This window comes from Phocoena sinus, chromosome 8 (genome assembly GCF_008692025.1).
Source record: "Phocoena sinus isolate mPhoSin1 chromosome 8, mPhoSin1.pri, whole genome shotgun sequence".
Taxonomy (NCBI): Eukaryota; Metazoa; Chordata; class Mammalia; order Artiodactyla; family Phocoenidae; genus Phocoena; species Phocoena sinus.
Window position 1 is genome coordinate 29,824,191 of NC_045770.1, and position 17,687 is coordinate 29,841,877.

At 35.8% G+C, this 17,687-nt stretch overlaps 1 protein-coding gene across 1 annotated transcript in view; it reads right to left on the reverse strand.

Annotated features, from left to right (window-relative positions):
- Positions 1-17,687, reverse strand: part of DYNC2H1 (dynein cytoplasmic 2 heavy chain 1) — a 376,258-nt gene that overhangs the window by 81,101 nt on the left and 277,470 nt on the right. Inside the window, 1 exon segment of the mRNA XM_032639512.1 lies at positions 1,301-1,417. Coding sequence (XP_032495403.1) covers positions 1,301-1,417 — 117 coding nt within the window.

Genomic DNA, 17,687 nt, shown 5'->3' on the forward strand with positions numbered 1-17,687 from the left:
TATCAAGCACCTGCCATAGACAGCAGAGTACTTGATATTTCACAGCATGCAGCCCAGCTAATGTGGGGATCAAACTGAAACAGGTATAGCTGGGAAGTCTGGCTTTTGGAATTGCAAGGTCTCAGAGTATCAAACGAATAGATGCAAAACAAAACATAACAAAATCCACACCTGTATTTATTATGGTGAAATTTAGGAAGATCAGAGACAAAATATTCTACAGGAAAAAACCAAATGAGTTACAGAGAAATAAGAATCAGATTAACAGCAACTCTCCTCAATAAATTTGTGTAAACTGGGTTATTAATTTAAAGATATGCAAAGGTTAGTTTAAGAAAAAAGAAGGTAAAGAATAACAACTTCAATATGAATTGACATGAAGAATGGAAATCAGGCCATGATTTCATAAAAAGGGATCTGTACAATTTGATTACTTATATGACCAGCATAAGGGGGAGAGCACGGGTTTGGGATGCCAAAGGATGTAGTATTTCTTTTTATTCTCTAATTTTTCCTCAAGCTACCTATATAAAGCTTTATCAATCTGATGGTCTAAATAAAGTGGCAATTCCAGTTACTTGAGATCATTGTTTATTCAGACTCCTGACAATCACCAATTGTTGACACTAAGTCAGAATAACTCGAAATTACAATACTATAAGGTTTGAGGATTTTGAATTTTTAGAGAGTTTTAACCTTTTTCATAGGTTCTTAAATAAGCCTAATTTGACTTCCCTTACTGAAGAAGGCTATGTGATATATAAGCATTTTTATAGTATTACTAAACATATGAATTGTAAAATTATATTTTTTTAATCCCAGAAAGTAAGTCCTTATTCAATTAGAATAGTAATCATAATACTGTAATGGTTTTGCCTAGTGAGCAAGCAACCATCTATAATCTATAACTACTTTACAATATAGAAACAAGTCAACTCCAGTTGATGAATTGCTTTTCCTTAGCACTTGGATTCCTTTGAAAAATTTCACCTTTAACAGCAGTCACTGCCTTTACAGAAAGAGGCGAGAGAAGACAAGGAGTGAGCAAAATATGTATCAGACATAGAGGACGTCATAGTACATTACCAGGATAAGACAAATTACACGGTAACACTGCTTCTTGGGCTGATCTATTACTTTTCTTTCCTCCATCTTTTTCCAGGATACTGTATACATTAAGGGCAGATCCATGCAAAAATTTACCAACATATTTACCAACATGGACAATTTGGGGATAAAACTGGAAAAAAAGGATAGGGAGAAAAAAGGGAAAACAAAGGAAGAATATTTCACTACTAACCTGGTTTAATTTCTTCCAGAGATTGAGGACAGGAGAAAGTTCATTAGACCAGATTTCTCTATCAAATTTGCTACCAGCTGTTACTGATCTGCCCAAGATCCTCAACTGTGAAATAACCTGAATGAAGAAAATAATAAGTAGCAATAAATGAACATAACTTTGTTCAGAGGTAAAACACAGATACAAAAATAGCCATATTTACTTATAAAGACTGAATATATATATTATAAACAAGTTTTAATCCATTTTCCCTGTTCAACTGGATTAATATTTTATTGATTTATTTCAGCAGTTAAAAGGCAAAAGAACTTAAATGGTGAGAGAAACCACTATAAAAGTTACATATTATAATGGCTCTTCATTTGAAAAGCTACTTCTTTAGCCAGAAAGCTCTAATTATCCATTATTAATAACCTATTTGCTCATTTCTGAAATCAAAAATATTTTTCAGTTTGAATAATTTAAATTGCATAATTTCAAAATGCTGATAAATTAAAGATAGGTTTTTTGAAAAGATGAAATGAGTGGAAAGATAGTAAATAGCATAGCAAACTATAAAATAGTAAAACAATTTAAAGTAATTATTGGCTGGTAAAAATTACAATAAATCTAAGTTTTAAGGTTCTATATCAATTTTAAGTTATTTCAATGTTTTTTCTAGACATGAGACTCAAATGAAGGAGGTACAGGTCAATTAATTAAAATAAGGCAAAGTAAATTCTTTCCTATTTAGGGCTTTCATTTTTGTAACATTTTTATCAGCTTCTCTATCATCATTCTCATCAAAATTAATTCACTCACGTTTTTTTTTTTCTAAAATAGTGTTTAATGGCTTCAATTTCAATAATACCAATCAGGCTTCTTAATCATTTGCTAAGAATGATCCAGAATATTACTGAGTATTCTATATATGGTATTATAGATATTGGGGGAGATGTATAAAAATCAGTGAGGTATGTACTGATGGTTCTTCATAAATATTTCAACTAAATATTAAAATTGTGCTATATCATTGCTTATCTGACATAAAATAAATCCCCAAATCAAGACAATATGTTTTCCTAAGCTAGTATTTTAAACATCAACATTTTCAGTGTGTCAACTACTTTTTTTGTTTTACTTTTTGAGAGATGTAAATTGTTTTTCCTTTTTAAGAGATAGGGCTGTATTTAATATTTTGGGGGTTCTTACATTATTAAAGTTCAAATAAAATAAGGGCCATAAATATTTCAAAATAAATGCACTACATAATTGTTAAACATACAGAATCCTGCTGTTAAACTCAAGTTACTTCTAGAGCTTTTGATTGATTCTCTAATCTAGAAAAAATTGTGGTGATTCAGTGTTTCATTTTCTTCGTTTTTCTGATAAATTATTTTCATTTGCTCTAGCTGAACCCTACAACAGCACCTAATTTATCAGCTGTGCTAGACCACAAAACATCACTAGTTGGTAGCCAGGAGAAGTGCTATTTTGCTCTGGTAACATTGGCTATCTCTTATTTGTGTCTTAAATTTGTCAAAAATGACAGAGAACAAATAAGAATGCAAAGAGATACCTAAAGGAAAAAAGGTTCAAATATTTTTTTATACATGATGTTAAAAACTATTTTAAAAAGAAAATGTTTAAAAACCCAAAAAAGTTTGTTTTCTTCCCAGAAAAATAACATGTGAGGCTTGCTTTTCATAATAACACTATCATAATATATTATAAACTTTAATGAACAGAGAGTAATGAAAAGGGAGTTCAAATGCATAATAAAAATATTTTATAATGAGGATAGGGCTATAACTTGTAACAGCGGACCATCTTTTCTTTTTACAAAATCTGACATACTCATCTTTTTACAAAGCACAGATGATAAAATGTCTGTCCATTATATATGTTTTAAACCAATTAAAAATACTTTTTTTAATGACATTCCTTTAAAATGGTGTCAAAGGGGATGAAATTTCCCAACAAAAACATACATCACTTCTTCCATGTTCTAAGCATACTGAACAGCTTGCATTATGCCACTGGCATGCTTTGCAGCATCTCTGAGGTTGGAGGGGAGCTGCAGAATATGCTGTCACCCCTATTCCAACCGTTCACATTCCAAAGAACAATGAGAGACATTTCAGGAATACCTATGATTCTCCTGAACAATTGGTGTGATTTTATTGTAGCATACTACATCTTATATACAATTGTATTTTCCTTTTCTTTTGGAAGTTATAAAGCACACAGAAGAATTTCTGATCTAACAATAACAACTTTATAGAACCTTAGAGCATGAGCTTTGTTGTTTGTCTTGTCTTCTTTTAGCATAAATTATTTCCCTAGTTTTATTTTCTTTTCATTTCCTAATTTTCTCTTTGATTTCCTAAACTATTGATTTTACACTAATAGATCATCTGTATTTTTGTAAGTCACATCCAGTATAATCCTTTTCGGAATGAGAAAGAATATAGATTTTAAAAATGAACGCTCATTCTCAACTTACAGATGAGAAATTGGAGTGTCCAAGAAGTTAAGTAAATTACATGTTTGAGAGGAGACCTATAAGATGGAGGAGGAGTAAGATGCAGAGATCACCTTCCTCTCCACAAATACATCAAAAATACATCTACATGTGAAACAACTCCTACAGAACACCTACTGAATGCTGGCAGAAGACCTCAGACTTCCCAGAAGGCAAGAAACTCCCCACATACCTGGGTAGGGCAAGAGAAAAAAGAATAAACAGAGACAAAAGAATAGGGACGGAACGTGCACCAGTGGGAGGGAGCTGTGAAGGAGGAAAGGTTTCCACACACTAGGAAGCCCCTTCACGGGCGGAGACGGCGGGTGGCTGGGGGGACGCTACGGAGCCATGGAGGAGAGCACAGCAACAGGGGTGCAGAGGGTAAAGCGGAGAGATTCCTGCACAGAGGATCAGTGCTGACCAGCATTCACCAGCCTGAGAGGCTTGTCTGCTCACCTGCCAGGGTGGGTGGGGGCTGGGAGCTGAGGCTCGGGCTTTGGAGGTCAGATCCCAGAGAGAGGACTGGGGTTGGCTGCATGAACACAGCCTGAAGGGGGCTAATGCACCACAGAAAGCCAGAAGGGAGTCCGGGGAAAAGTCTGGACCTGCCTAGGAGGCAAGAGACCACTATTTCAGGGTGTGCAAGGAGAGGGGATTCAGAACACCATCTAAATGAGCTACAGAAACGGGCGCGAACCATGGCTATCAGTGCAGACACCAGAGACGGCATGAAATGCTAAGGCTGCTGCTGCAGCTGCCAAAAAGCCTGTGTGCAAGCACAGGTCACTATCCACACCTCCCCTCCAGGGAGCCTTTGCAGCTCACCACTGCCAGGGTCCCCTGATCCAGGGACAACTTCCCCGGGAGAACACACGGCGTGCCTCAGGCTGTTGCAAGGTTATGCCAGCCTCTGCCACTGCAGGCTTACCCCGCATTCCATACCCTTCCCTCCCCACAGCGTGAATGAGCCAGAGCCCCCTAATCGGCTGCTCCTTTAACCCCGTCCTGTCTGTGCTGGGAACAGATACCCTCAGGTGACCTACATGCAGAGGCGGGGCCACATCCAAAGCTGAACCCCAGGAGCTGTATGAACAAGGAAGACAAAGGGAAATTTCTCCCAGCAGCCTCAGGAGCAGTGGATTAAATATCCACAATCAACTTGATGTACCCTGCATCTGTGTAATACCTGAGTAGAAAAGGAACCATCCCAAAACTGAGGCAATGGACTTTGGGAAAAACTGTAGACTTGGGGTTTCCTTTCTGCATCTAATTTGTTTCTGGTTTTATGATTATCTTACTTTAGTATTCAGAGCTTATTATCACTGGTAGATTTGTTTATTGATTTGGTTGCTCTCTTACTTTATTTTTATATATATATATATTTTTTTACCCTTTTTCTCTTTTGGTGAGTGTGTACGTGTATGCTCCTTTGTGTGATTTTGTCTGTATAGCTTTGCTTTTACCATTTGTCCTAAGGTTCTGTCTGTCCACTTTTTGGGTTTTTTGTTTTGTGTTTTTCTTAGTATAGTTTTTAACACTTGTTACCATTGGTCGATTTGTTTTTTGATTTGCTTGCTCTTTTCTTTGTTTTATTTTTTTTATTTTTAAAATTTTAATAATAATTATTTTTTATTTTCTATTTAAATACCTTTATATTATTTCACTTTTTTCTTTCTTTCTTTCTTTTTTAATTTTCTCCCATTGCTTCTGAGCGGTGTGGCAGACAGGGTCTTGGTGCTCTGGCCGGGTGTCAGGCCTGAGTCTCTGAGGTGGGAGAGCTGAGTGAAGGACATTGATCCACCATAAACCTCCCAGCCCCATGTAATATCAAACAGCGAAAGCTCTACCAGAGATCTCATCTCAATGCTAAGACCCAGCTCCACTCAACAACCAGCAAGCTACAGTGATGGACATGCTATGCCAAGCAACCAGAAAGACAGGAACACAACTGCACCCATTAGCAGAGAGGCTGCCTAAAATAATAAGGTCACAGACATCCCAAAACACACCACTGGACGTGGTACTGCTTGCCAGAAAGACAAAATCCAGCCTCATCCACCAGAACACAGGCACGACGTCCCTCCACCAAGAGGCCTACACAACCCACTGAACCAAACTTACCCACAGGGGACAGACACCAAAACCAACGGGAACTAGGAACCTGCAGCCTGTGAAACAGAGACCCCAAACACAGTAAGTTAAGCAAAATGAGAAGACAGAAAAAAAACACAGCAGATGAAGAAGTAAGGTAAAAACCCACCAGAACAAACAAATGATGAGGAAACAGGCAGTCTACCTGAAAAAGAATTCAGAGGAATGATGGTAAAGATGACCCAAAATCTTAGAAATAAAATGTACAAAATACAAGAAACATTTAACAAGGACCTAGAAGAACTAAGGAGCAAGAAAACAATGATGAACAACACAATAAATGAATACAAATTCCCTAGAAGGAATCAATAGGAGAATAACAGAGGCAGAAGAACGGATAAGTGACCTGGAAGATAAAATAATAGAAATGACTACTGCAGAGCAGATTAAAGAAAAAAGAATGAAAATAATTGAGCACAGTCTCAGAGACCTCTGGGACAACATTGAATGCAACAACATTCCAATTATAGGGGACCCAGAAGAAGAAGAGAAAAAGAAAGGGACTGAGAAAATATTTGAAGAGATTATAGTTGAAAACTTCCTGAATATGGGAAAGGAAACAGTCAAGTCCAGGAGGACAGACAGTCCCATACAGGATAAACCCAAGGAGAAAAACACCAAGACACGTGTTAATCAAACAATCAAAAATTAAACACAAAGAAAAAATATTAAAAGCAGCAAGGGAAAAGCAACAAATAACATACAAGGGAATCCCCATAAGGTTAACAGCTGATCTTTCAGCAGAAACTCTGCAAGCCAGAAGGGAGTGGCAGGACACATTTCAAATGATGAAAGGGAAAAACCTACAACAAAGATTATTCTACCCAGCACTGATCTCATTCAGATTCGACAAAGAAATGAAAAACTTTACAGACAAGCAAAGGCTAAGAGAATTCAGCACCACCAAACCAGCTTTACAACAAATGCTAAAGGAACTTCTCTAGGCAGGAAACACAAGACCAGGAAAAGACCTACAATAAAAAAGCCAAAGCAATTAAGAAAATGGTAATAGGAACATACATATCAATAACTACCTTAAATGTGAATGGATTAAGTGCTGCAGCCAAAGACAGGGGTTTGCTGAACGGCTACAAAAACAAGACCCATATGCATGCTGTCTACAAGACATCCATTTCAGACAGGGACACATACAGACTGAAAGTGAGGGGATGGAAAAAGATGTTCCATGCAAATGGAAATCAAAAGAAAGCTGGAGTACCAATTCTCATAAGAGACAAAATAGACCTTAAAATGAAGACTATTAAAAGAGACAAAGAAGGACACTACATAATATCAAGGGATCAATCCAAGAAGAAGATATAACAATTGTAAATATTTATGCACCCAACATAGGAGCACCTCAATACAAAAGACAAATGCTAACAGCCGTAAAAGGTGAAATTCCCAGAGTAGGGGACTTTAACACCCACTCTCACGAATGGACAGATCATCCAAAATGAAAATAAATAAGGAAACATAAACTTAAAATGATACATTAAGCAAGATGGACTTAATTGATATTTATAGGAGATTCCATCCAAAAACAGAATACACTTTCTTCTCAAGTCCTCATGGAACATTCTTCAGGATAGATCATATCTTGGGTCACAAATCAAGCCTTAGTAACTTTAAGAAAATTGAAATCATATCAAGTACCTTTTCCAACCACAATGCTATGAGACTAGATGTCAATTACAGGAAAACGTGTAAAAAATACAAACAAATGGAGGCTAAGCAATACAATACTAAAAAACCAAGAGATCACTGAAGAAATCAAAAAGGAAATAAAAAAATACCAAAAACAAACGACAACAAAAGCACAATGACCCAAAACCTATGGGATGCATTAAAAGCAGTTCTAAGAGGTTTATAGCAATACAATCCTACCTCAAGAAAAAATAAATATCTTAAGTAAAAAACCTAACCTTACATGTAAAGCAATTAGAGAAAGAAGTAGAAAAAAACCCCAAAGTTAGCAGAAGGAAAGAAATCATAAAGATCAGATCAGAAATAAATGAAAAAGAAATGAGGAAACAATAACAAAGATCAATAAAACTAAAAGCTGTTTTTTGAAAAGATAAACAAAATTGAAAATCCATTAGCCAGACTCATCAAGAAAAAAAGGTAGAAAACTCATATCAATAGAATTAGAAATGAAAAAGGTGAAGTAACAACAGATACTGCAGAAATACAAAAGATCATGAGAGATTACTACAAGCAACTATAAGCCAATAAATTGGACAACCTGGAGGAAATGGACAAATTTTTGGAAAAGCACAACCTCCTGAGACTGAACCAGGAAGAAACAGAAAATATAAAAAGACCAATCAAAGCCCTGAAATTAAAACTGTGATTAAAAATCTTCCACAAAACCCCAGGACCAGATGGCTTCTCAGGCGAATTCTATCGAACACTTGAAGAGCAAACACCTATCCTTCTCAAACTCTGCCAAAATATACTAGAGGGAGGAACACTCACAAACTCATTCTACTAGGCCACCATCACCCTGATACCAAACCCAGAAAAAGATGTCACAAAGAAAGAAAACTACAGGCCAATATCACTGATGAACATAGATGCAAAAATCTGCAACAAAATACAAGCAAACATAATCCAAAAGCAGATTAAAAGGATCATACACCATGATCAAGTGGGGTTTATCCCAGGAATGCAATGATACTTCAATATACACAAATCAATCAATGTAATACACCATATTAACAAATTGAAGAATAAAAACCATATAATCAACACAATAGAGGCAGAAAAAGCTTTCAACAAAATTCAACACCCATTTATGGTAAAAACCCTCCAGAATATACGCATAGAGGGAACTTACCTCAACATAATAAAGGTCATATATGAAAAATCCACAGCCAACTTCGGCCTCAATAGTGAAAAACTGAAAACATTTTCAGTAAGATCAGGAATACTACAGGGTTACCCACTGTCACCACTATTATTCAACAGTGTTTTGGAAGTTTTAGCCACAGCAATCAGAGAAGAAAAAAAAATCCAAATGGGAAAAGAAGAAGTAAAGCTGTCACGGTTTGCAGATAACATGATACTATACATAGAGAATACTAAAGATACTACCAGAAAACTACTAGGGCTAATCAATGAATTTGGTAAAGAAGCAGGATTCAAAATTAATACACAGAAATCTCTGGCATTCCTATACACTAATGATGAATTATCTGAACGTGAATTTAAGGAAACACTCCCATTTACCACTGCAATAAATACCTAGGAATAAACCTACCTAAGGAGACAAAAGATCTGTATGCAGAAAACTATAAGACACTGATGAAACAAATTAAAGATGATACAAATAGGAGATATATACCATGTTCTTGGATTGGAACAATCAACATTGTGAAAATGACTCTACTACCCAAAGCAATCTACAGATTCAATGCAATCCGTATCAAACTACCACTGGCATTTTTCACAGAATTAGAAGAAAAAATTTCAAAGTTTGTATGGAAACAAAAAACACCCTGAATAGTCAAAGCAATCTTGAGAAAGAAAAACAGAGGTGGAAGAATCAGGCTCCCTGACATCAGACTATACTACAAAGCTACAGTAATCAAGACAGTATGGTACTGGGACAAAATCAGAAATACAGATCAATGGAACAGGATAGAAAGCGCAGAGATAAACCCACGCACATATGGTCACCTTATTTTTGACAAAGGAGGCAAGAATATACAGTGGAGAAAAGACAGCCTCTTCAATAAGTGTTGCTGGTAAAATGGAACAGCTCCATGTAAAAGAATAAAATTAGAACACTCCCTAGCACCATACACAAAAATAAACTCAAAATTAATTAAAGATCTAAATATGAGGCCAGACTTTATCAAACTCTTAGAGGAAAACATAGGCAGAACACTCTATGACATAAATCACAGCAAGATCCTTTTTGACCCACCTCCTAGAGAAATGGAAACAAGAACAAAAGTAAACAAATGGGACCTAATGAAAGTTAAAAGCTTTTGCACAGCAAAGTAAACCATAAACAAGATGAAAAGATAACCCTCAGAATGGGAGAAAACATCTGCAAACGACGCAACTGACAAAGGATTAACCTCCAAAATATACAAGCAGCTCATGCAGCTCAGTTTGAAGAAAGCAAACAACCCAATCCAAAAATGGGCAGAATACCTAATAGACATTTCTCCAAAGAAGATATACAGATTGCCAACAAACACATGAAAGGATGCTCAGCATCACTAATCATTAGAGAAATACAAATAAAAACCCCAATGCAGTATCACCTCACACCAGTCAGAATGGCCATCAACAAAAAATCTAGAAACAATAAATGCTGGAGAGTGTGTGGAGAAAAGGGAACTCCCTTGCACTGTTGGTGGGAATGTAAATTGATACAGCCACTATGGAGAACAGTATGGAGGTTCCTCAAAAAACTAAAAATAGAACTACTATATGACCCAGCAATCTCACTACTGGGCATATACCCTGAGAAAACCATAATTCAAAAACAGTCATGTACCACAATGTTTATTACAGCTCTATTTACAATAGCCACGACATGTAAGCAACCTAAGTGTTCATCAACAGATGAATGGATAAAGAAGATGTGGCACATATATACAATGGGATATTAGCCATAACAGAAAACAAAATTGCATTATTAGTGAGGTGGATTGACCTAGAGACTGTCATACAGAGTGAAGTTAGAAAGAGAAAAACAAATACTGTATGCTAACACGTGTATATGGAATCTAAAAAAGAAAAAAAAAAATTCCGAAGAACCTAGGGACAGGACAGGAATAAAGACACAGATGTAGAGAATGGACTTGAGGACACGGGAGGGGGAAGGATAAGCTGGGATGAAGTGAGAGAGTGGCATGTATATATAGACTATCAAATGTAAAATGGATAGCTAGTGGGAAGCAGCTACATAGCACAGGGAGATCAGCTTGGTGTTTTGTGTCCATCTAAAGGGGTGGGATAGGGAGGGTGGGAGGGAGATGCAAGAAGGAGGAGATATGGGGACATATGTATATGTATAGTTGATTCACGTTGTTACACAGCAGAAACTATCACAACTCTGTAAAGCAATTATACTCCATAAAGATGTTAAAAAAAAAACTATGAAGTACAATGAAATATTTAGCACTAAAAAGAAATGAGCTATCAAGCCATGAACTGCACCTTAAATCCATATTGCCAAGTGAAAGAAATCAATCCGACAAGTTTACATACTTATGATTCCAACTCTATGACATTCTGGAAAAGGCAAAACTGAAAATAGTGAAATGATCAGTAGTTTTCAGGGGTTTTAGAGGTAGGAGAGATGTATAGGGGATTATCAGGGAGGTAAAAATATTCTGCTTGATGCTCTCATAATGGATACAAGTCACATTTTTTCTAAACTCATAGAGTATACAATATCAGAATCCTAATGTAAACTATGGGCTTTAGTTAATAATAATGTATCAGTATTAACACTGGCTCATCTGTTGTAACAATGTATCACACTAATGCAAGATGTTAATAAGAGGGGGAACCTGCTGGAGTGCTAGGGGATGTATGGGAACTCTATGTATTTTCTGCTTATTTTTCTGTAAATCTAGGACTGCTCTAAAAATAAAGTCTATTAATTAAAAAGAAAAACTTGTATGATGAATGGTCTAGAAGGTTGATGCAACAAGAAAATTAATCTTCCCATTGGGGAAAAAATAACAACAACTAAACCAAAGTCCATCAGCAGTAGAATCAATAAATAAATTATGGTATAATCACCCTATGGAATACTATACACCAATGAAAATTAAAGCTTCATGCAAAATATGTATGAGTCTCAACATACAGCTGAAGGAAAGAAGCAAGATACACCGAAACAAAAACATACTGTATAACTCATTTACTATCATTCAAAAACAAGCAAAAATAACCCATGGTTATAAGTCAGGAAAGCTATTTCCTTTGGAGAGGAAAAAGTGAGTAGAAATTAAAAATGGGATGTGATGGAAAAGGGTAGAAATGGAGAGATAGTGGAAACATTTTGGTTTTAGACTTGTGTGGTGATTACATGTGTGTCACTCTGATAATTCATCCAGCTGTATACTTAAAGTTATATAGTTTTCTCCATGTATTTATTTTGATTAAGATATTTATAGTGAAAAAAAGTAAATTACATGTTTGTCTCAAGGAATATGGCAGACTAAATATCTGGAGAAAATTTTATAACACAGTACATTTAAAAATTATGCATAAATAACAACATCATCAACCAAAAAAAAACCTTTTAAAATTTATGACTGAAGCGCCAGGGAAATTAAGGGAAAGCTTTAAATGCTGGAGCCAAAGAGGCAGAGCTGATCTAGACATCTGAGTGAGTTCTGAAGCCAGTATTTGCCCTGGGGTATCTGCCTATCTCGAGGGGCCTACAGCATGGGTTGTTTACTTTTTATTTTGAACTATTTTTAGATTTATATAAAACTGGCAAAAATAATACAGAGAATTCCCATTATATACTTTACTCCTAGTTAACATCTTACATAATCACAGCATAATTATCAAAACCAGGAAATTAATGCTAGTACAATACTATTAACTAAACTACCACAGACCTTTTTCAAATTTTACCAATTGTTCCACAAATGTCCTCTTTCTGTTTCAGGAGAATACCATATTATATTTAGTTGTTATTTATCACAGTCTCATCCAAAACTGTGACAGTCTTTCTTTTTCTTTCATGACCTTGGCACTTTTGAAAAACACTGGTCAGTTACTTTGTAAAATGTCCCTCATTGAGTTCATAAGATTCACATTTCCAAAGACAGAAAAGAGAAGCCCTGAACTCTACAAAAAACACCCAACAGGCTAATTAGAAAACAAACTGCCTGGCAGAGGGAAAGACTAGGGGTACTTGCTGCTCGCTGTCTTGGCTTCTGGGTGATAATGTGATCTGTTTGAAATACTGTGATCATCAACATTCACCCTACACACTGCAATCCTGAAAATATCATATATCAAAACTTATGGAACTGCAGTGAATGAGATTCTTAGAGGAAAATTATAGCAGAAAACACTTATGATCAAAGAGAAGCAATGTTAAAAACAGAGCCAAACTTAACAAATAATAAGGTTGAGAATGTAGATGGAAGAAAATAACAAGAGCAAAAAAATTAATGAAATAGAAAACAGATACGAGATCAGATTTTCTAAAAAGTCAGTTTTTGTTAGTCTTAAAAGACTAATAAAATTATGAGACTTCTGACTAGATTAAATGATTATAGCTAGATGATAGATAAAGTAAGAAAAGGCAAAAATTTATTTAAAATTCTAATATTACAAGGAATATCATTACAGAAAAGACTAAAAGAGAATATGAGATTATTTTGAATAGCTTTATACCATAAAAAGTAAATTTGGCCAATTGAGAAATTTCTAGGAATATATAAATTAATAAAACAGTCTCAAGAAGAAATAGAAAAACTAAACTGGGCTAGAGTTGTTTAAAAAAATTAAGTGAGGGTTTCCCTGGTGGCGCAGTGGTTGAGAGTCTGCCTGCCGATGTAGGGGACACGGCTTCGTGCCCCGGTCTGGGAAGATCCCACATGCCGTGGAGCGACTGGGCCTGTGAGCCATGGCCACTGAGACTGCGCGTCTGGAGCCTGTGCTCCGCAACAGGAGAGGCCACAACAGTGAGAGGCCCGTGTACCGCAAAATAAATAAATAAATAAAAATTAAGTGAGAAGTTAAAAACATTATCTCAAAGTAAATCTCAGACACCAGCAGTTAATATAAAAGTTCTCCTCACATTCCTTGAACAGAAATTCAAATCTAGTACTAACCATTTCAGAGACTAGAAAAGGAGGCAAAATTCCTCAAATCAAGCAATAGAGGCTAGTAAAAACATTATATGAAATATAAGGGAACATTCAAAGATCAGACTTACTCCTGAACATAGATGCAAATAAATAAACAAATATCAAACAACCTTTCAAAAAAGACATACATGATGACTCTGAATGTATGGTTCAATAATAGAAAATACAGTTCATCACATAAGCAGATTAGAGAGAAAAATAATATAATTATTTCAATACTGGGTGAAAATATGGTCAATGAAGTTCACCAATACATTCTTGACAAACTACCCTAAGGAAATTTAGCAAAGATATGTGAGATTGTTATAACAGCTTTTGATAAATTATGCCTCCCTGTAATCATACCTGTTTGCAAAGTAACATTCCGCTCCTCTGATATCAAGAGAAATCTATTTCTCCACCCCTTGGAAGCTGGGCTGATCTTATGACTTGTTTGACTAATAGAATGTGGCAAAACGGATGTGCAATTTTCAAAGCCTAGACTTTAAGCGAACTTGCAGTTTCTGCTCTGGCCTTGGAATCCTGAAACACCATGCTAGTCTCTGGTAGTTGAAAGACCATGTAGTTGAAAACCAAGTCACCCCAGCCAATAGCCAGTGCCATCTGCAAACATGAGTAAGACCATCTTGAACCTGCCAGCCAACTCTCCAAATGAAGGCAGCCCCATATGGGAACTCAGATGAAACCAACCCACAGAATCATAGGAAAATCATAAAACATTATTGTTTCAAGTTACTAAGTTTGGGGATGATTTGCTATGCAACAAAGACTAACTGAAGCACCAGGAATAGTGGAAATCTTTAACCTGTGTTAGGGATTGCATGTTTGTGTACCCCGCACCACCCCTACCCCGCAAATCCTATGTTGAAGCTCTAACCTCCCAGCATGGCTGTATTTGGAGATGGGACTTCTAAGGAAGTAATTAAGACTAAATGAGGTCATGAGGGTGGGGTCCTGATCTGATAGGATTTGTGTCCTTATAAGAAGAGACAAGGGAGATCTGTTTTCTTCTCCCCCTCTTTCTGCAAACACTCACAGAGAAAAAGCCATACGAGATCATAGTGAGAAGACAGTCATTTACAAGCCAGAAATATAGCCCTCACCACAACCCGACCATACTGGCACTTTGATCTCAGACTTCCAACCTCCAAGACTGTGAGAAAATGCATTAGTGTTATTAAGCCATCCAATCTGTGGTATTTTATTATGGGAACCCAAGCAGACCAATACAAACTTATAAATGGTATCTACAAAACACAGTAAATATTACAATCAATAATAAAGTGTTAGAAAATATTCCCTTCAAAATCAGAGCAAGATAAGACTATCACCACACTAACTCAACACTGCACACAAAGATCTAATTATCCCAACACACAATAAAAGGCAATTAAATGTATATGGATTGGAAAGGAAAAAAGCTAAATCACCTTTTTCTCAAATAACAATTTACAGAAAGAGAATTTATAATACTTTTCATATAACATATTATATTTATTCACTATACATTTTTCTATTTGTATTTGAAATATACAAATTCATTAAACAATATATATATTTTTAACTTCAACTCAAGTATTATTTCCTTTTTCAATAGCTATTTGGGAGCTGGTAAAAGTTTACTTAGTCCATATTCTCTCTTCACCCACCCGCTAACCTGTGCATGTTCCTTCTGGGTGCTTGGCCAGGTAATAATATGTTTTACTGTGTTACCAAACATATCAAGATGTAACAAGCTACATTAAATCTTCCCATATACTGTAAAAATGAAACAGTACACTAATCTGTTGAAGTGAGATACAGGAGAATATCCAGAGGTTTATCTTTCTAATGTTAATATATGCAAGATAAAGGGGGGAAAACCCTTTCTTGATGTCTCCTGTGTCTTCGATAAAAATATTTATACCAGTCACATGCAAGGCCAAACTGTAATTTATGTTGGTGATTGGAGAGATAAGATTTCACTCAAGATCAAAAGTGAAAATGTGCAGGCACTGTACCATGTTAAGAATTCACATCATCATTTTTTTCTAGGCAATATGATATTAAAAGCCTGAAAATAAATCTCAGGAGAACTCCTAGCTTGTACAATTTTAACAAGCATATTAAGAATGAATTTCTCATCAAATGATGTTTAAATTTTACTAAGACCAGTGAATATACCAGTTTTCAAATACTGAGGTATATATTATTTGGAGTGATAGGCTGAACACTTCATTATAAAATCATATATATCAATGTTTTATATATAACTCTGGGTAATACTAAATAACTCAAACCTGGAATTAATCATTAAATTATATGAAATGTTTGGATTCATCTCTGCCTTGAAGAGGTACTATCATGATGTTTTGTTGAATCATAATTTTTTGTATAATTAGTGGTTCTAATAATACCACTTCCTGAGAGTAAAATTATACTTTGTTATTTATTAGACACACACAGAATACACATTATATTATATATATACCCATACATACAGATATCTAAGACCTCATATCTCATAACACTTTCATATATTTATTTTTAAAAATTTATTAAATAACACATTTAAAAACAGTTTGGCAGTTAATTAAAAATTAAAACTGTACCTGTCATATGATCCAGCCATTCACTCCTAAGTATTTGTCCAAGAAATATAAAAGCATGTGCTCATACAAAAACATAGAATGTTCAAATGTTCATAGTAACTTAATCTTTGTAGCCTCAAATTGGAAACAATATGGATGTCTTTCAATGAGTGAATGAATAAGCACATTGTACTACATCCATACAATGGACTACTAATCAACAAAAAAACAAAAAAAAAACCCTGATAAGATAACACAGGTGAATCTTTATAAAAAAATGTTTTGGAGTATAGTTGCTTTACAATGTTGTGTTAGTTTCTGCTGTATAGCAAAGTGAATCAGCTATACGTATACAAATATACCCTCTTTTTTGGATTTGCTTCCCATTTAGGTCACCGCAGAGCATTGAGTAGAGTTCCCTGTGCTTTACAGAATGTTCTCATTGGTTATCTATTTTATACATAGTATCAATAGTGTATATATGTCAATCCCCATCTCCAAATTCATCCCACCCCGCTTCCCCCTTGGCTTCAGTACATTTGTTCTCTACTTCTGTGTCTCTGTCTCTGCTTTGCAAATAAGACTATCTATACCACTTTTTTAGATTCTACATATATGTGTTAATATACAATATTTTTCTCTTTCTGACTTATAACAATAATGTTGAATGAGAAAGAAGCCAGACAGAAAAGCTCACTTAATTGTATAACCCTTTTACATAAAACTCTAGAAAATGCAAAATAATGTACACTGACAAAAAAGAAATCAGAGTTGCCTGGGATAGGGGAGGGGAGAGAGGAGGAAGGGACTATGAAGTGCTAGGGAAAACTTTTGGGGGTGATGGAGATGTTTACTATCTTGATGTGGTGATGTTCTCACAGGTGTATCATATGTCAAACCATACACTCTAAATATGTGCAGTTAGGACTTCCCTGGTGGTGCAGTGGTTAAGAATCCGCCTGCCAATTCAGGGGACACAGGTTCGATCCTTGGTCCGGGAAGATCCCCACATGCCGTGGAGCAACTAAGCAACTAAGATCCCACTTGCTGCAGAGCAAGTGTGCCACAACTACTGAGCCTGCACTCTAGAACCTGCGAGCACAACTACTGAGCCTGTGCACCACAACTACTGAAGCCCGCACGCCTAGAGCCCATGCTCAACAAGAGAAGTCACTGCAATGAGAAGTCCGCACACTGAAATGAAGAGTAGCCCCCACTCGCCCCAACTAGAGGAAAGCCCCCGCGCAGCAATGAAGACCCAACACAGCCAAAAATAAATAAATAAATTTATAAAAATA